General features: G+C 38.5%; 1 protein-coding gene across 4 annotated transcripts; it reads right to left on the reverse strand.

Annotated features, from left to right (window-relative positions):
- Positions 1-328: 328 nt before the first annotated feature.
- On the reverse strand, positions 329-20088 carry LOC118823473 (deleted in malignant brain tumors 1 protein-like). 4 transcript variants are annotated; one of them, XM_036593131.1, is made up of 21 exons: positions 19979-20088; positions 19837-19860; positions 17707-17805; positions 15559-15600; positions 15322-15475; positions 13827-14023; positions 11677-11781; positions 11344-11442; positions 11209-11250; positions 8960-9058; positions 8812-8853; positions 7717-7815; positions 7567-7593; positions 6765-6863; positions 6617-6658; positions 5510-5608; positions 5339-5386; positions 4566-4664; positions 4409-4447; positions 1974-2124; positions 329-632 (listed from the first exon to the last, which is right to left on the reverse strand). In XM_036593131.1, exons 1-21 carry the CDS (start codon positions 20070-20072, stop codon positions 344-346), a joined length of 1989 nt encoding a protein of 662 aa, XP_036449024.1. In that variant the 5' UTR covers positions 20073-20088; the 3' UTR covers positions 329-343. The 4 variants fall into 4 exon arrangements, with proteins under 4 accessions (XP_036449024.1, XP_036449022.1, XP_036449025.1 ...); XM_036593129.1 differs by having other exon boundaries at positions 7546-7593; XM_036593132.1 differs by lacking the exons at positions 8812-8853; positions 8960-9058 and having other exon boundaries at positions 7546-7593.
- Positions 20089-20699: the final 611 nt, after the last annotated feature.

Consider the following 20699-nt stretch of genomic DNA (forward strand, 5'->3'; position numbering starts at 1 on the left):
CTTTCGTTATATCCAACAACTGCCACAATAAAAATACCATTTAATTGCTTTCTTTTATAGAAGTTGACTTGCTTGCACACCTACAAAGATGAAAAGCCAGTTTGTTTGCAGTTTTGTAAATCATACACATTCGCATTGAAATTAAAAACAACATTGTGACTGAAGAACAGAAATGCATGATGCATAAACTCAGGTGGAAATTGCATTTTATGGCTACTGTGAAAAGAAGTTAAACAGCCACACATACTTAACTCCTATGAAATAATGCTGCTCTAGGGTCAGTTTTGCTTTTCACATTCCTGTGAATGTAGATGCTCAAAAAAGACAGAACCTTATCCTAGATTTACAGGGCCCTATTGGGAATGGACTCAGAGGATACACCTATGGCAATTGTACTGTTTGCCCTTTTGCTGAGTTTACCTGTATTTTCGGGCAGAGAGCTGCTGAAGGAGGCTTTGAAGCCGCGGGCCACGCCTGAGCCGTCGCTCCTGAACAGGACAGTCATGTATGAGGAGGATGAGCGGAAGTCCCGGAGGGTGGTGTCATTGTAGCACAGCTTGCCCAGCAGTGAGGAGGCGGTGGTGGAGCCATCATACACGTATATATAGTCACAGTTACAGCAGCGCTCCAGCCTGAGCCACAAACGCAGAGCCGTTAGCTGATTAACCATCTTTTAAAGTAATAGTCTAGTGTAAACTTTCCCCCTTACCCCAAATGTAGGCAATGAGCCAAGACACGTTTGGTGGCTGACGTCAGCTTCTTTAGTTTTGGACTGGAGCTACAAGGCTAATTTTCATTTACATATAGAGCATTTGGCAGATGCTCTTATCCAGAGCGACTTACTATTTTGATCATTTTACACAGGTAGGAGAAGGTAGTGTTAGGATCAGACACAGCTCATCTCTTGCTGTACAGTATGAGCTAATCATCCTCTAGTCCAGAGGTCCGAGTCCGGACCCAGACGCTGTCCTATGCGGAACTGGACCTATAACCGATAAACTATAGAGAATTATTTAATTTTCGTTTTACTGTTTTAATCGGTCATTTAGTGGCCCAGGAAAGTCACAGACCAATCACATGCATTGTAAATATCACATGTGACGCTACACCAATCAGATCTGTGTACTCGAGTGAGCGACGCACACACAGGGGAGGGACGAGGTGTCGGAGAAGAAAGTAAGTCGGAGGGAAGTTATTTCAAATGACGTTCTCTAAAAAGGAGAAAACTGACAATGTTGTTGAAATGTTACTGAATTGTACTTCATTTGATCTGAAATTCAGTTGTCGACTACATAAGATGTTGATATACCTACTAGGCTAAATCAGTTTACAGTATATGGCACTGAATCATAATGCAAGTTAGACATTATGATGTTCTGGACCTTTGCTTGAGGACATTTTCTCTAACTGGACCTTTTTGAATTTTAATTAAATACCCCTGCTCTAGTCCTTCATCAGTGGCTGGATATTTTTGGTTGGTGGACTATTCTCAGTCCAGCAGCGACACTGAGGTGTTTAAAAACTCCAGCAGCACTGCTGTGTCTGATCCACTCAGACCAGCACAACACACATTAACACACCACCACCATGTCAGTGTTACTGCAGTGCTGAGAATGATCCACTACCCAAATAGTACCTGCTCTGTGAGGGTCCATGGGGGTCCTGACTACTGAAGAACAGGGTAAAAGGGGGCTAACAAAGTATCAGAGAAACAGATGGACTACAGTCTGTAACTGTAGAACTACAAAGTGCACCTATATAGTAAGTGGAGATGATAAAATGGACAATGAGTGTAGAAACTAGGAGGTGGTCAGAATGTTATGCCTGATCGATTTATCTGTAAATTCATTTTGATCTGAGTAAGAAAATCGGAAAAAGGCTTAAGTCTCACACTAATATCCACCAGGATTTAACTATGTCTAGGAGAAGTAAATGAGATTAAGAGAAGATCTCTTTTAGAGTATTCTACTTACTCGAGATCTACAAACGACAGAAAGATCCTCTGCCCTGCAGGAGCAGAGAGCTGCCATACGCAATATGCGTTGTCATGGTAATAATTTGGGTAGTAGGGGCTGGAGATTGACCCGGAATCAAACAAGCGTCCTCCGCAGGTGGGGTGAGTCACTGGAGATCAGGACAAAATAAGGGTTAATAAAGGTTTAATGGCACATTTAAAGGAATGGTTTGGAGAAAAATCAAAATACACATTTTCACTTAAGCCAGATGTGCTGTGATCAGCAGAGACGTGTTTCCTGTCCAAATTTTGCTTCTTTAGTTTAGCACTTGGGCATAGTAGCGCTAGCAAAGCCTAGTCACTAGTCAAAGCACGTTCAGGTCTTCATTAAAGTCATGTGAATTGTTGATGTGCTTTAGAGCACAGAGTGATTTACTGTAAACTACACAAATCAACAAAACTGTGTAGCCAAGCACATTTGATCTAAAATAGCTGCAACCTTCATTTAGCTACACAGTGTTTTGTTTAGCTGGCGTCTAAAATGGCTGCCTGCTGCGTTTAGTTTTTTTTTATAGTCCACTGTAAGACTAACTGTGTCCAAACCCACATAGACAAGTCTGTATAACCTTAACAGTGAAGAATGAAGACCTGCATGTGTTTGAGAGAACTTTTGGAGATGTCCTTATAGAAAACTATTGACTACTGACTTCTAGTGTATCTAGTCAACCAGCATAACCAGCATATGTTGTGTTTTGAATGCTGGTATGCTGGTCCACCACCATGTCCATGCTGGGTGATCAACTAAACCAGCACTAGACCGGCATAAACCATGGATTCGTGCTGGAATCATGAAATTCAAGCTGTTTTTCTCTGCAGGGGCTCTAACGTAAAGAAGCAAAATTTTGACACCAAACATGTCTAGGCTGATCGACTGCATCTAAGTGGAAATTTGTGTAAATAAAAAATGTGTGTGTGTATTTTATATATATTAATAATACATATATTAGAATTTTATTAACCCAAAGTTCTCCTCAGGATGTAAACTGGGTGGTCCTAAACCTGGATAGTGCCTATGTGAGCCTTACCCTCACCGATCACAAGTGTGATGTGGTTTGTCCACAGCTTTAACAAAACTATGTTCCCCAACGGTCTCCTTCCTCATATTCAAGTGAGAGCTAATGACAAAAAAAGCTAAACTGGTATGAATAACAAAACCATCCATTCGTCCAGCTGTCCAGTCAGCCTGCCGCTCCAAACATCTATCAGTAAAATCAATAAGAACATTACCTTCTTTAAAATGTTGCCTTATAAAAAACAGATAATGGTTTGTTGGAGTTGCTCATGGATTGCAGGGTTGCTGAAATCCTGCAGCCACGCAGCAACTAACTTGTGGAAAGTAGGAAAAGCTCAGACATATCCTAATTTGTATATCTTATTTTTACAGACAAACATAAATCCTCTAATTGAATATGTATTTAAGTTTCCTTTCATTCTTCTTTTGCATAGAACGGACCGCGTAGCACGGAGGGCACAAACAATGTTTACGAGTCTGCTAGTCTTTGAAACTCAGACTTTCCAAGAATACTTTCCACTTTTTGTTGTTGCACACGACAACAGCACACGTTGAGTCCGAGGTCATGACTGAATCAGGTGGTCCGCAACTGAACCAAATTTGTTTTTCTCACTAGAAATTCTCTGGTCAGCACTACTGGAATTCTAGCTCTTTTGGAAACAGAAAACCGGCAAATGGAAATAGTGAGGGGTTATTCCAGCCCCCGTTTGTTTGTTTTTTTAGAAAACGCGTGGATAGGAGAGCTCACTTAGCTATATCTCCCTAGACGCTACAAAAACATGTCCTGATTGGCCAACTTTCAGCTCAGCTGTTGAAGAAATTAACCCTTTTGTTTCCAACTTAAACTTCACAATGAAATGAGTAATACTGTACTATTCACAGTTTAAATACAGGCGAGATACATAGCAGACTTTAATGTAGAAACATCACTTCATAAGTTCACTTTTTCTTTTTACATATCTGTATCTGTATCTTACACGTCATTACCACAGCTACAATAATGCTAATTTCAGCTACCTTTGGTATTCAGGCCCTATGGGATTTGCATTGTCATGTCTGCACCAAGCTAATGGTGGTATTTTGAATTTTTTAAATATATTGCAAGTGATTTAACAGCATCTGCAGTAATAGCTGAGCTGTGGACACACCCACACAAAACCCTCACTCAGTTACGGTGGAGTTAGACCTGCCTAAACTGGGCCAGCATTGAGATGCCACTATTTGCTATTGAGCAAAATTTCATGTGGCCTGTGTAGGGAGCCCATTGGTTAAATCCTAAGTGCAGTGCAGGACCGAGATATACAAAAAGATAAAGATGCGCAGAAAGATACACATATTCCAGAGAACACCTGTTCCCTCTCTCTCAACCACAGGAAATATACCTGGAGGGTAAGGATCTGATGTGCTTGTAGAACAGTAATCTGTGAGAGAAATAATAGTAAGATGTCAGCACAAAGTCACAATAATGTCAGTCTAAATGTTAGTAAATGTAATAATAAAATCAACACATTCACAGTATGTAAAACTACATTTCCTGACCGTGGTAGTCGTGGCAGCAGTTTCCATAGTACTGACAGGAGCTGGAGCAGGAACAGCTGCCCAGGTTGTAGCCACAGTTCCACCTGCAGGAAGGAGACTCTAATACAGAGAGAAAAAGGGGATTTGCTTTGCCATGTCTGCACCTAGCTAACGGTGGTATACATTCACTATAGCATAATCGCTGTTGTCGGGAAGAAATCCTCATATCCCCAAATGATAACTTTACAGTAGAAGGAAAAACATACTTTTACTTTTAATGTAAGTCAATGGAACCAGACTTAAAGCACTGCTTACATCACAGAATATCTGTCTGTTTATGTTCCAGCACATAATCTTACATCTTTAGATTCTGGCCTTCCATAAAATACAGAAAACACAGAGAGGCCTCTTTCAGGTGTTATGGTTCTAAACTTTAGAAACTCCACTTAGAAAGTCCACCTTTTATTGGACAGTAAAGGTCAGTGTAAACTTTTAAGAAACATTTAAAAACGTATCTCTTTAACTTGGTGTTTAATTAACACGACATCTTTTAAATATTTGTCTTCTTAATTTGATCTGTGTTATTGTCTTGTATGATTTTAAATTAGTACATAATTTCTTGTGTTACTGTTAAGATTTATCACCTGTCTGTAGAACACTTTGAGCTGCAACCAGCATAAAAAGTGCTATTTTAATTATTATTATTATTATTATTATTATTATTGTTATTATTGTTATTATTATTATTATTCCAGAGAACACATGCTCCCTCTCTCTCAACAAAGAAAACATACCTGTTGTGGTGTCAGGAGCACCTGTGGTTGTAGTTGTGTCACAGTAATCTGTGGGAGAAATAATAGTTAGACGTAAACACACAGTCACATTGAAGTCAGTCACCTCTACATGTCAGTACACATCACTTAAAAATCTACTCAGTCACTCTATATAAAACTACATTTTCTGACCGTGGTAGTCGTGGCAGCAGTTTCCATAGTACTGACAGGAGCTGGAGCAGGAACAGCTGCCGAGGTTGTAGCCACAGTTCCACCTGCAGGAAGGAGACTCTAATACAGAGAGAACAAGACTGTCTTAATAACAGCAACATCACCAACTCAAATGACAGTGAAACTATTTTCATTATTAACATAAGTGACATGATCAGAATTCCATTCTACATAAAACAACAGCATTAGTTTTCAAAAGTGCATCAGAAGCTTAAAAATTCCCTTGTGGTTTCTCAGGCCACATATGGATGTCATACGACATTAAATACAAAAATTAATAGTTCTAAAGAAAAGTGTGTGTGTGGGGGCGGGGTACCCTGCAAACATGCTCCCATTCGCCCACTGTGATCTGATTTTTGGTCACTGGTCGCTGTAAAGAATGTCTGTAATTCTACAGTAATGTACTGTGTTTGAGCCAGAATAATATTTAAAAAGTGTTTTACAGATTTAAACAGCATCTTGGGTTGAATTCTGGGAAAACATTTACAGTACAGGCAGATTATCTTGCCTCAAATACGTTATGGTACGGTTAGAACCATTAGGATTGATTTTGTTTCTTAATGAGAATTGGATTAATGGCCACAATTATAGATCACTAGTTTCCTGTAGAACATCTTTGGATCCTATTAGAAAACCAACAAATCTGTTTGGAATCAATTACAGCTCACCTGTTCAACCATTAGGATCCTTTTCATTGTGATATGAACTCATCAAGAAAAGCCAAAATGCAATAGAAGACCACCAGGAACCAATAGAAAGACCTAATGGTTTGTATGTTTTTTTTTCTTTCCAGCAGGGCTATTTCTGTCACAACATGTAGTATCATCAGCTTTACTGTAAAATATTTCTGAAACAGTAAAGGACCATCATCTTCACTGTAACTGAACTTTTTTTCAGTGTTCCATTATTTAAACATTAATTGACTGTCTGTAAAGCACTTTAAGCTGCCACTGGCATAAAAAGTGCTATTTAAATAAAGATAATGATGATGATGATGATGATGATTATTATATTTACTATATGTTTCAGTGAACACGTATTCCCTCTTTCTCAGCACAGACAGTATACCTGATGTGGTGTCAGGAGCATATGTGGTTGTGTAGCAGTAATCTGTGGGAGAAATAATAGTAAGATGTCAACACACAGTCACATTGAAGTCAGTAAATGTTACTTTAAAATCTACACAGTCACACTACTGAAAACTACATCTCCTGACCGTGGTAGTCGTGGCAGCAGTTTCCATAGTACTGACAGGAGCTGGAGCAGGAACAGCTGCCAAGGTTGTAGCCACAGTTCCACCTGCAGGAAGGAGACTCTAATACAGAGAGAAAAAGGGGATTTGCTTTGCCATGTCTGCACCTAGCTAACGGTGGTATACATTCACTATAGCATAATCGCTGTTGTCGGAAGAAATCCTCATATCCCCAAATGATAACTTTACAGTAGAAGGAAAAACATACTTTTACTTTTAATGTAAGTCAATGGAACCAGACTTAAAGCACTGCTTACATCACAGAATATCTGTCTGTTTATGTTCCAGCACATAATCTTACATCTTCAGATTCTGGCCTTCCATAAAATACAGAAAACACAGAGAGGCCTCTTTCAGGTGTTATGGTTCTAAACTTTAGAAACTCCACTTAGAAAGTCCACCTTTTATTGGACAGTAAAGGTCAGTGTAAACTTTTAAGAAACATTTAAAAACGTATCTCTTTAACTTGGTGTTTAATTAACACGACATCTTTTAAGTATTTGTCTTCTTAATTTGATCTGTGTTATTTTCTTGTATGATTTTAAATTAGTACATAATTTCTTGTATTACTGTTAACATTTATCACCTGTCTGTAGAACACTTTGAGCTGCAACCAGCATAAAAAGTGCTATTTTAATTATTATTATTATTATTACTATTATTGTTATTATTATTATTATTGTTATTATTATTATTATTATTCCAGAGAACACATGCTCCCTCTCTCTCAACAAAGAAAACATACCTGTTGTGGTGTCAGGAGCACCTGTGGTTGTAGTTGTGTCACAGTAATCTGTGGGAGAAATAATAGTTAGACGTAAACACACAGTCACATTGAAGTCAGTCACCTCTACATGTCAGTACACATCACTTAAAAATCTACACAGTCACTCTATATAAAACTACATTTTCTGACCGTGGTAGTCGTGGCAGCAGTTTCCATAGTACTGACAGGAGCTGGAGCAGGAACAGCTGCCGAGGTTGTAGCCACAGTTCCACCTGCAGGAAGGAGACTCTAATACAGAGAGAACAAGCCTGTCTTAATAACAACAACATCACCAACTCAAATGACAGTGAAACTATTTTCATTATTAACATAAGTGACATGATCAGAATTCCATTCTACATAAAACAACAGCATTAGTTTTCAAAAGTGCATCAGAAGCTTAAAAATTCCCTTGTGGTTTCTCAGGCCACATATGGATGTCATACGACATTAAATACAAAAATTAATAGTTCTAAAGAAAAGTGTGTGTGTGGGGGCGGGGTACCCTGCAAACATGCTCCCATTCGCCCACTGTGATCTGATTTTTGGTCACTGGTCGCTGTAAAGAATGTCTGTAATTCTACAGTAATGTACTGTGTTTGAGCCAGAATGATATTTAAAAAGTGTTTTACAGATTTAAACAGCATCTTGGGTTGAATTCTGGGAAAACATTTACAGTACAGGCAGATTATCTTGCCTCAAATATGTTATGGTACGGTTAGAACCATCAGGATTGATTTTGTTTCTTAATGAGAATTGGATTAATGGCCACAATTATAGATCACTAGTTTCCTGTAGAACATCTTTGGATCCTATTAGAAAACCAACAAATCTGTTTGGAATCAATTACAGCTCACCTGTTCAACCATTAGGATCCTTTTCATTGTGATATGAACTCATCAAGAACAGCCCAAACGCAATAGAAGACCACCAGGAACCAATAGAAAGACCTAATGGTTTGTATGTTTTTTTTTCTTTCCAGCAGGGCTATTTCTGTCACAACATGTAGTATCATCAGCTTTACTGTAAAATATTTCTGAAACAGTAAAGGACCATCATCTTCACTGTAACTGAACTTTTTTTCAGTGTTCCATTATTTAAACATTAATTGACTGTCTGTAAAGCACTTTAAGCTGCCACTGGCATAAAAAGTGCTATTTAAATAAAGATGATGATGATGATTATTATATTTACTACATGTTTCAGTGAACACGTATTCCCTCTTTCTCAGCACAGACAGTATACCTGATGTGGTGTCAGGAGCATATGTGGTTGTATAACAGTAATCTGTGGGAGAAATAATAGTAAGATGTCAACACACAGTCACATTAAAGTCAGTAAATCTTACTTTAAAATCTACACAGTCACACTACTGAAAACTACATTTCCTGACCGTGGTAGTCGTGGCAGCAGTTTCCATAGTACTGACAGGAGCTGGAGCAGGAACAGCTGCCGAGGTTGTAGCCACAGTTCCACCTGCAGGAAGGAGAAGCTAATACAGAGAGAACAAGCCTGTCTTAATAACAACAACATCACCAACTCAAATGACAGTAAAACTATTTTCATTACTGACATAACTGACATCATCAGATTCCATTCTACATAAAACAACAGCATTAGTTTTCAAAAGTACATCAGAAGCTTAAAAACTCCCATGTGGTTTTAGGCCACATATGGATGTCATACGACATTAAATACAAAAATTAATAGTTCTAAAGAAAAGTGTGTGTGGGGGTGGGGTGGGGGGGGGTTACTCTGCAAACATGCTCCCATTGGCCCACTATGGTCGGTGCGCGCTGTAAAGAATGTCTGTAATTCTACAGTAATGTACTGTGTTTGAGCCAGAATGATATTTAAAAACATTTTTTTATAGTTTTACACACTGTCCTGTGGTGAATTCTGGGAAAACATTTACAGCACAGGCAGATTATACTGTATCAAACACTTTATGGTATATCTACTGTAAAATTACTTTAACAATATTCCCTGCCATAAAAATGTTTGATTTGATTTTGATTCTTAGTGAGAATTGGCTTAATAGTTACCATTAAGACACCCGTGTGTTTCTGTTGGTTCCTGGTGGTTCCTGGTGGTTTTCTAATGTGTTTTGGCATTTTAAATGGTTTGATAGCACAATGTAAAGGGCTCTAATGGTTTAGCAGGTGACCAGTGGTGGATTCTAAATGCATTTGATGGTTTCCTAAGGGATCTAAAGATGTTCTACTGAAATCTAGCATTTACATATATATACTTATGGTATTTGGAAGACACTCTTATCCAGAGTGACTGATAGTTTGATCATTTTGCACAGGTAGGTGAAGGTAGTGTTAGGAGTCTTGCCCAAGGACTCTTATTTGTATAGTGTAGGGTGTTTACCCAGGCAGGGATTGAACCCCAGTTTACAGTGTAGAAGGCAGAGGTGTTACATTACACCATTACACCAACCACTGCAGGCCCTATTAGAAACCCTTAAGCCAATTCCCATTAGAAAGCCAAGCCATTAGCCTTTAATCCTAATGGTTTTTAATGGTCCTTCTATATTAGGGTATGCTTTTACCAGCAGGGCTATTTATGTCAAGACATACAGTATAATCAGCTTTACTGTAAAAGACAAAGGCCCATAATCTTCACTGTAATTGCCCACTTTTTTTTGTTTTCCATTATGTAAACATTAAAAGAGCTGCATTAATACCTGTTGTCTTTATACTTAACTAGTAATAAAGTCAACCAACATTAGCCACATTTACATGCAGCCTAATAATCCGTTAATAATCCAACTAATAGCTCAATTGGAATAGAATACGTCCATGTGTACACCTCAATCAGAATAGACTAGTCAGATTGAGGCCATTCAGAATACAGTTTCTGTCCGATTGATCGAGGTGGGTAATCCTGTAAATAATCTGTTAAATAGAAGAATAATATCCGTGTAAACGCCTGTATCTGATTACATTCCCTATCGGAAAGTTTAAGTCCGTTCTGATCATGTTCGTTGCATCATTTAAGTTTATAAAAAGTTTATAACATTCAACGTGGCGGAGCAGAAACTGGTCTGCAGAGGAGACGAAGTTTATGCTCTGATCTTTAAAAGGCGGCGGTGGGACGGACGTCCAGCTTATGTGTCTCAGAACACGACGTCTTCCTCTCGGCCTTCTTTAATAAGGACATGTGAAGGACGTTTTCCTGAGTCTGGCATCATTTTAAAGCAATTAAAAACACAAGCGCTGCTCTTCTCACTCTGACTGGACCTTGTGATGTTCGCTGTCATGGTCACATTTACTCTAAGTGGTTCCCCATGCATGCGCATCGTATTGGATGAGATTACTTGTAGTGAGCATGTAAACAAAGATTTTCCATCAGATTGTTGAAACACCTCAGTCTTAATCTGTAATCGGAATGTGTTCAATCAGATTGGCAAAAATATTTGCATGTAAACACAGCCGCTGAGATGCTGATGCCAGTCATTTGACAATGAGCAAAATCTCTTGTGCCAGCAGCCCATTGTGGGCCATTAGTCAAGTCCTAAGTGGGCCCTTACTGGTCCAGTGCAGGACCTAAATACACGAAAAGATGAAGATGTGCAAAACGATACAGATATTCCAGAGGACACCTGTTCGCTCACTCTGAGCACAGAACGTGTACCTGTTGTGGGGTAAGGATCAGGGGTGGTGTCATAACAGTAATCTGTGAGAGAAATAATAGCAAGATGTCAGCACACAGTCACATTAGCCACCTTTAAATGTCAATAAATGTCACTTTAAAACTACATTTTCTGACCGTGGTAGTCGTGGCAGCAGTTTCCATAGTACTGACAGGAGCTGGAGCAGGAACAGCTGCCGAGGTTGTAGCCACAGTTCCACCTGCAGGAGGGAGAAGCTAATACAGAGAGAACAAACCTGTCTTAATAACAACAACAACTTAAAGAACAAACTATTTTCACAGCTGAGGGACATCACTGAATTCTAGGAACCAAATTTGCATGAAGATGAAGGTCAACAGAATAAACATTATACATTCCAGAAAAAAGTCTGTGGCATTAAAAAAAAATACTTGATGTGTGAAAAGGATTAACTGAGGGATCAAGAGGAGGTTCTGTGGTGTAAGGAGGACCTTCTGTGGTATAAAGTAGATCTTCTGTGGTAACAGGTGGAACTTCTGTGGTATAAAGCAGACCTTCTGTGGTATGTGGTTGATCCGTGGTATAAGGAGGAGGTTCTGTGAGATAAAGAAGAGCACCTGTGAGTACAAGAGGAGCTGAACATAAGAATAAGAGTGGTTCAGAAAGACCACTCTAAAGGAACTATACAGGGTAAAGATAAAGTGGAACACATTTTGGTAGATGCTCCAGTGGTTCCTGATAAAAGCTATATTTTCATGTCTTTTGTGTTTTCACACACATTCTACAGCCCCATTTCCAAAATTTGGGACGCTGTGCAGAACGTAACTAAAAACAGGATGCAGTGATATGCAAATCATGTAAACCATATTTTTGAATGGACATATTACAAAGACAATAAATTAAAATAAAAAATGTTTTTGCCATTGGCATGAAAACTTCTTATATCCAAAAAAAAGTTGCATATCGCTGTTGTTGGAAGAAAACCTCGTATCTCCAAAATGCTTTACAGGAAAAGAAAAAACATTTTACTTTTAAGGTAAGTCAATGGAAGCAGACTTTTTACCAAGCCTTTTTGGGTCATTTCTTTTAGTCCATTCATCATGAAATTTATAGACAATGTAAAGGGCAACAGGTATTTTCAAATTATGGCAAAAACTGAAAAACGTCAAAAATGGAGATATGAGGTTTTCTTCCAACAACAGGGATTTGCATATATAGCATTCTGAATGAACCTTTTCAATGAGGTCTCTTATGAAATTTTCTGCCTTAAATACACTGATGCTGTTGCATGCAATGGTGCACATCACATGTTAGTTCTTGAAAGTGTGATAATTATCATAAAATACTGTAATGGCTCTAAAAGGCTACTCAACTTTACCTAACATGCTTTTTAAATGCTTTAAAATTATGATTTGGCTATTTCGGATCATGTGTAGTCATAGAATGAGAAGAAATTGTAGGACTGTTAGAGGGGAAAGAACTGGAGTTCTATGCAGCTTCTGCTTTAAGCTAGAAGCAGCCCCTTGTTGAGAATGTTTAGCTTGCTGAATGTGAGTGAATGGGCAAGTGTGTTACAAGCCAGGTCTGTGAGGTTCTTCGCATCTACAAATACATGCATCCTTATACATCTGTTTCTCTGCATACTTTGTTAGCCTCCTTTTACCCTGTTCTTCAGTGGTCAGGACCCCTATGGACCCCCACAGAGCAGGTACTATTTGGGTGGTGGATCATTCTCAGCACTGCAGTAACACTGACGTGGTGGTGGTGTGTTAGTGTGTGTTGTGCTGGTCTGAGTGGATCAGACACAGCAGTGCTGCTGGAGTTTTTAAACACTGTGTCCACTCACTGTCCACTCTATTAGACACTCCTACCTTGTCAGTCCACCTTGTAGATGCAAAGTCAGAGACGATAGCTCATCTGCTGCTGCACAGTTTGTGTTGGTCATCCTCTAGTCCTTCATCAGTGGTCACAGGACGCTGCCCACAGGACGCTGTTGGCTGGATATTTTTGGTTGGTGGACTATTCTCAGTCCAGCAGTGACTCTAAGGTGTTTAAAAACTCCAGCAGCACTGCTGTGTCTGATCCACTCAGACCAGCGCAACACACACTAACACATCACCACCACGTCAGTGTTACTGCTGAGAATGATCCACCACCCAAATAGTACCTGCTCTGTGAGGGTCCATGGCGGTCCTGACCACTGAAGAACAGGGTAAAAGGGGGCTAACAAAGTATCAGAGAAACAGATGGACTACAGTCTGTAACTGTAGAACTACAAAGTGCACCTATATAGTAAGTGGAGCTGATAAAATGGACAATGAGTGTAGAAACAAGGAGGTGGTCAGAATGTTATGTCTGATCGGTGTATACTGTTCAGTATTTTGATTTGGCGGTCCACTAACTGTGTGCTTTGTGGACCTTTTTTAAAATCATGAGCATGGCAGACAATTGCTGAATTACTGAAGCACTCTTGTGGCCATTATTCATGACAGTTACACTTGATTGGTCTGCTCTCATTAAAAGAGGAACACAGCATGAAGCTTATTTGTCCCACTTTAAATGCCGGTGAGGCTTGGGTGTTAGACTTCCTGCATAAATAAAGAATCCAAACAAAATGAACCGAGGCGCACTGGTCACTCACCTTCAAAGACCCAATTAGCGACAAAGCCTTGGTAGGTAGTACTGCTGTCACTGGAGAAAACCACAGTCAGGTCATTCCCACTGGAAAAGAAGGTCCTTGTCTGGGATCCACACAGTACCCCCAGTAAAGGGTAGGAGGTGGAAGGACCATCATACACACGGACGGCATCATATTTGCAGTCTGGACCTGATTCTATTCTAGAACATGGAAAAAAAATCTACATTAAGACGTTCTCATAAGAAAAGTAGGGAAAACAGTGAAAAAACATGAAATGCAATACACACTAAAAAAATACCAAACTAAAAACCATCATTACACTGTTCAGATGTTTTTTAATGCAGTGATTGAATTTTTGATTCAGTTTTTAAAACCGTTACTTTTAAAAGTTGGAGGATTAAACAGGTAATAAAAGCGCTGAATGACATCATTTGGAATTATAGTTACTTCCTATAGTAACATAAGAGTGAATAGTGTTCTGTTTGCATCACTAAACTGCCTTTATATACAGTACTGTACAAAAATTAGAGACCACCCTTCATTCATTTAATTTCCAGTCATTACATACAAGTACATTCAAACAAAAAAGCTCCTGGTGTTCTCAGAACAATGGACTGTTCATACTTCAGTTTCAAAGAAAATGCAACCAACTTCTAAGACTGAACTTTGCGTAGGTCTGTCTTTTGCACTATACTGTACTTGGTCTTTATGTGAGCTACACCTAGAGCTTCAACAGACCTAGTGGCTGAGGTTGTCCAAAAATGTAACTTAATGAAAATTATGGATCTTTTAACTCGAGGCGCTTATCAGTAGTAGTTTGATGCATTAATTGAAAAACACTTAGCTAAGATTTGCTTTTTGAGAATGACATTACACTGGTGTCAGAAGTGAATGTAAACCACCTTAAAAAGCAATCTGCACAGCTGCGTTACATTTCACGTGACAAAAATTAATGCATTGTGTTATTTACTACATTTCTTCACCAAATTTAGCATGTAAAGAAGAATTATGTTTGCTTTCCACAATTCAGTTGTTGAAATAGTAACGCAGAGTGGTTTAATGTGAAACTATAGACAAATTAGCTCTGTTTTCTTTTTTTTTTTTTTACAGTGGTGGTGATAGGAACCAGGTGTCACAATGTCTACAGTGCAAATATGGTCATTTTATTTACTATCCAAAACCACCAGTGAATTTTTTAAAGTGATTTTTTTATATGTTTGGCAAGTTTTTTGAATATCACTAGTGAAAAGTAACTTTATTTTTGGACTGTATTTCAGGATTTGGCACTGCTATGATTGTTGTAAGATCTGGCACAGAATGTTCTATATTAAAAGAACAGTACTGTGGTGATCTAGCTGACTTTGATTTCAAAGTATTCCGAACAACTGGCACCAACAAACTGTTCACTGATTCAGTAAAGCCTGATGTGTTTTGCAGTCGTTCACTTTGGGATTAAATTGAAATAATTGTTCTCAAAGAAATCACTGGAAAGGCCTACTGGACGTAGGTGAATGCCAAGCGTATGATCTTCGTTCCTGTGCTCTGTATACGCCATGAGCAGTGAGCATAATTAGGGTAGTTGCTGGGGTACTGGGGGCTGGCAAATTCTCCACTCTGCTGGGTATAGGTACCACCACATGACCCAACTACACCTAAAAACAAAAACAGTGGAATTATACACATAATTCAGTCAAAAGTCTCTCTATCATCATCTTCATAATAACTAGAACTGTACCTGTGGTGAGTAGTATGTCGTGTGTTGTCTGGTAGCAGTAATCTGTGAGGGAGATTACAGAAAACGTCAGATATGTTTATTGCATTGTTTGTGAACAGCTATCGGTTTTAACACAGTGACATATTTCAGTCCAAATTCAGACTTTGGAATTTAAAATAAACAATGTCCAGTGTCCAGTATCTTCTTTACGGCATTTTGAAATCATTTACTTTATTTAGATTAAACCGTTAATAGGAATTCTAAATAATATCACTTTGTAACCATAGTTAGTTCCAGTCACAACGGTTATTAAGTACAAGTACAACCAAACAAAGAAGCTGTTGGTGTTCTCAGAACAATGGACTGGCCACCCCAGAGTCCAGACTTCAACATCACTGAATGTGTTTGGATTACTTGGACTGTGAGAAGCAGAAAATGCAACCAACTTCTAAGACTGAACTTTAGAGGTTGGAAAAAATCCCTGCAGATTTCTTTGAAAAACTGAAAGCAGGTGTCCTGAAAAGAATGGAACCTGTTATAAAGACAATGTGTGGACACGCTTGTACTTAATAACTTGTACAACTCCATTTCCAAAAAAGTTGTAAAAATGTAAATAAAAACAAAATGATGCGCAATGATGTGCAAAACATTTAAAACCTATATTTCATTGAAAATAGTACAAAGACAACATATCAAATGTTGAAACTGAGAAATTTATTGTTTTAAATAATGGCCCATTTTGAATTTGATGCCAACAATACATCCCAAAAAAGTTGGGATGGGGCAACAAAAGACTGGTAAAGTCGTGTAATGCTAAAAAAAACACCTGGTGGTTAACTGGCAACAGATCAGTAACACAATTGGGTATAAAAAGTCTTTCAGAAGTAAAGATGAGGAGGGGTTCACCACTCTGTGAAAGACTGCATGAGCAAATAGTGCAACATAAAATAGCAAAGACCTTCTGCTTTTCATCATCTACGGTACATAATAACACTAAAAGATTCAGAGAATCTGGAGAAATCTCTGTATGTAAGGGACAAGGCCAAAAACCAGTATTTGCTGTGATATTTGGGTGCTCAGGTGGCACTGCATTAAAAATGATTCTGTAGTGGTAAATCACTGCATGGAACACTTCTGAAAACCACTGTCTGTGAAAACAGTTCATCACTGCATCCACAAATGCAAGTTAAAACTCTAAAACGTAAAGAAGCAACCATATATAAACAGGATCCAGAAACACTGCTGCCTTCTCTGGGCCTGAGCTCATTTAAAATGGACTGAGAGTTAGCAGAAAAGTGTTCTGTGGTTCGACGAATCAACATTTGAAATTCTTTTTTGGAAATCATGGACACTGTATCTCCCGGGCTCAAGACCACTCAGCTTGTTATCACTGCACAGCCAGTATTCATGATGGTATAGGGGGCATTAGTGCACATGGCATGGGTGACATGCACATCAGTAAAGGCCCCATTAATGCTGAACGATATATACATGTTTTGGCAACATATGCTGCCATCTAGACGACGTCTTTTTCAGGGAAGGCCTTGATTATTTCAGCAAGACAATGTCAAACCACATTCTGCATGTATTACAGCAGCATTGCTCTGTATTAAAAGAGTCCAGGTGCTAAACTGACCTGCCTGCAGCCCAGACCAGTCACTACTGGTAACATTTGGCGCATTATTAAATACAAAATATGTCAAATGAGCCCCAAAACTGTTCAGCAGCTGAAATTCTAAAATCAAACAAGAACAGGAAAACATTTCACTTTCAAAAATACAGCAGTGGTTCCCTTCAAAATGGGCATATATTTTTCAAAAAACAATATTTTTTCTAAGTTTCAACATTTGTTATGTTGTCTTTGTACTATTTCCCTTAAAAAAATATGGTTTACATGATTTGCATATCATTGCATCCTATTTCTATTTACATTTTGCACAGCATCCCAACTCTTTTGGAAATGGGGTTGTACTTAATGGCTGTTTTGACTGGAAATTAAGCAAATGAAGCATGGCCTCACTCTTTTCCACGTGCTTTTGACTAGCCTCAGTATACCTAGTAGCCGACATTGTCCAGCACAACTTCATTATCCCTTGTCATTTCCACAATAGAATCTACAACAGGAGATCCTATTTTCCCAGCATTATAACATTTTAGATGTTGTCTCACCTCTGTAATCATGACAACAGTTTCCGTTGTACACACAGGAGCTTGCGCAGGAACAGCTGCTGAGCTCATAGCCACAGTTTGACCAGCAGGAATCAAAGGCTAACAGAGAGAAAAACAATCATATCAGTGCATCACTGGTCTGAATTACGTTAATAGGAAAAGAGGCCTCGGGTTTAGGCCACAACTGATCGGTTTTCAGCAGTAAACACATCATTTTTAGTTCATTTTTATTAAAATGCTATGCTTGCTGTATTTAAACTGCAAGCTGTGTAGCAAACAATCTTGTCATTGTTTTAGTTGGAAATAAAGGGTTAAAATCTTGAAATGTCCAACAGAAATATTTTCAGTCAGACTCTTTTTTTTCCATTGGTATCTAGATAGCTATAGCCAAGCAGGCTCTCCCACTGGTGAGGCCTTTAGGAGCTGAACCAAAGGCCTTACACATTTGATTAACTACCAAAATAATCAGGAACTGAATCAACAAATTATGTTTTTTATTTACAATGTGTGGGACTACTTTTGTAAGAAAAGGCACTTCTGGAGGTTCTAGATATGATGATGATCCTTAGTCTAACCAAGTTTCAGTGAGCGGTGGCAGCAGCTCTACGCTAGAGCTCTTTACTGAAACTCACTGCAAAACTGCAACATACAAGACAAAATATACGTTTCAATTAAAACACATAAAGGCTTTTACAAGATTTAAATACTCGTGTTTGATCCAGAATTGCAAACAGACTTCGAAGGTCGTAAGTATGACTTGATTTGTGCTCAAGTGGTTTTGGTTGGAAATAAGTGGAAATAATGTTTTTGCTTTACTTTTATTTTTTTGTTATTACAGAAAGTCTGTGCATAGACATTATATGTGTATTTCTAGGTGTGGATGGTTTAGTCTGCGGTCTTAAGGTTGTGACTGGTGAATAACTGAAATATGGCGAGTTTATCAGCGTCTATCATTGTTTTTTTTGTTTGTGACACTCCCCCAACTTGCAAACTCGGGGCTCACTGAAAAATCTGAGTTTCCCATTAGCAAATACAACATTGTGCTGCCGTTCACGTGCATCCATCTCGTAAACACGATATTTCCAACATGACTTGAAGGCAGCATAACACGCTACTAGGAATCCTACTAGGACGCTAGCAGAAACTAGCAGTATCTTTTGTTTTTGTTTGAGTTGAGTTTTGACATTTGTGGCTTAAACTGAAGGCATAGCTCTAATAGCCCCAACAACAATACATAATCCCATATGGAAATAAGATATTTGGTAATATATGCATTTGAAATATGACATTTTTTCGCATATATCCAAATTATAATTGACACTTATGATGAACTTAAAATTGGCCAGTTTCAAATATGTATTTCAGCCATGTATAAACATGTATGTGTAACATATATTTAACAATCGTTCATATATGGATGGTATATATGACTCATATGTGCTAGCTTCATGTTCAATAATAACTTTTTTTAATGTTACACATTATATAATAATAATAGGTTTTTATACATCTTTGTTTCATCCACATACACTGTAAAAAGTGTCTCATCTGATCTACGTAAAAATGTACTTCATGTGGTAACAAGCAACTGAACTAGTTTTATTCAACCTAAATAAATACTTTGAATAAATTTGAAAAAAAAATTTAAGTTGAATAAAACTAGTTCATTTACTTGTTACCACATGAAGTAATTTTTTTTTAAATAGATCAGATGAGCCACTTTTTACAGTGTACTTCTTAATGAAGTGGACATTAGTATAATAGCTACATGACTAACCTTTGAAAACATACACACTGTAAGATATGCAATAACATCATTAAAACATGAAATAAATGAAAATATTGTTCCCTAATTAAATATTTAAAAGCAGACATAACAATTAATTAGAACTGTACTGGGAGGTATTCTACCATCTATCAGACATATATTTATTATCTATATGTTATGCGTATGTGTTCAAGACATATATGTATGATTCCTATATATCATGCATATATTTTTAATATTTACTATTCGATACTATTTCTTCTCACTTGTGGAAAGGAAACATTAAGTGAGAAGGTCAACTGACAGACTGAAAGAAGTACATGAGCTCATCATGCATCAGCATCATGTTTTCTGATATTTACCTGTCGTCCAAAACCAGCTGGTTGCTGAAATGATAAACACAGACATGGTAAGGTTGTCAGAACTGTTTCCTTCTTGCAAATCACTAATGTTAATCAATAACACCACAATCATCCAGAAATTCAAAGTAGAGAGTGTTCTTACTTGAGGAGCCGACTCCTGCCAGAAGAGACAGAAGCAGAATTTTCGCTTCAAGCTTCATCTTTCTCCCACTGCATCTCCCACCGTGTGGCACCATGGTTTATATACCCCAAATGAGACCTAGAAGAACTTCCTCATGATGTCCTCACATCCTGGAGCGTGCAGTAAAAGAGCTACAGAACTATCATGAGTGTGGGAAAGAAACAGCTGGCCAAATGGAGAAATCCTGTTGCATTAATTTGATTCTACACTTTACTGGAACTGCTGCACTACCGCTCAAAATCACCTTTACTTACACCGATCAGGCATAACATTCTGACCACCGCCTTGTTTCTACACTCATTGTCCATTTTATCAGCTCCACTTACTGTATAGGTGCACGTTGTAGTTCTACAGTTACAGACTGTAGTCCATCTGTTTCTCTGCATACTTTGTTAGCCCCCTTTTACCCTGTCCTTCAGTGGTCAGGACCCCCATGGACCCTCACTCTCAGCACTGCAGTAACACTGACGTGGTGGTGGTGTGTTAGTGTGTGTTGTGCTGGTCTGAGTGGATCAGACACAGCAGTGCTGCTGGAGTTTTTAAACACCTCAGTGTCACTGCTGGACTGAGAATAGTCCACCAACCAAAAATATCCAGCCAACAGCGTCCTGTGGGCAGCGTCCTGTGACCACTAATGAAGGACTAGAGGATGACCAACACAAACTGTGCAGCAGCAGATGAG

Source organism: Colossoma macropomum, unplaced genomic scaffold (assembly GCF_904425465.1).
Source record: "Colossoma macropomum unplaced genomic scaffold, Colossoma_macropomum, whole genome shotgun sequence".
NCBI classification, from domain to species: Eukaryota; Metazoa; Chordata; class Actinopteri; order Characiformes; family Serrasalmidae; genus Colossoma; species Colossoma macropomum.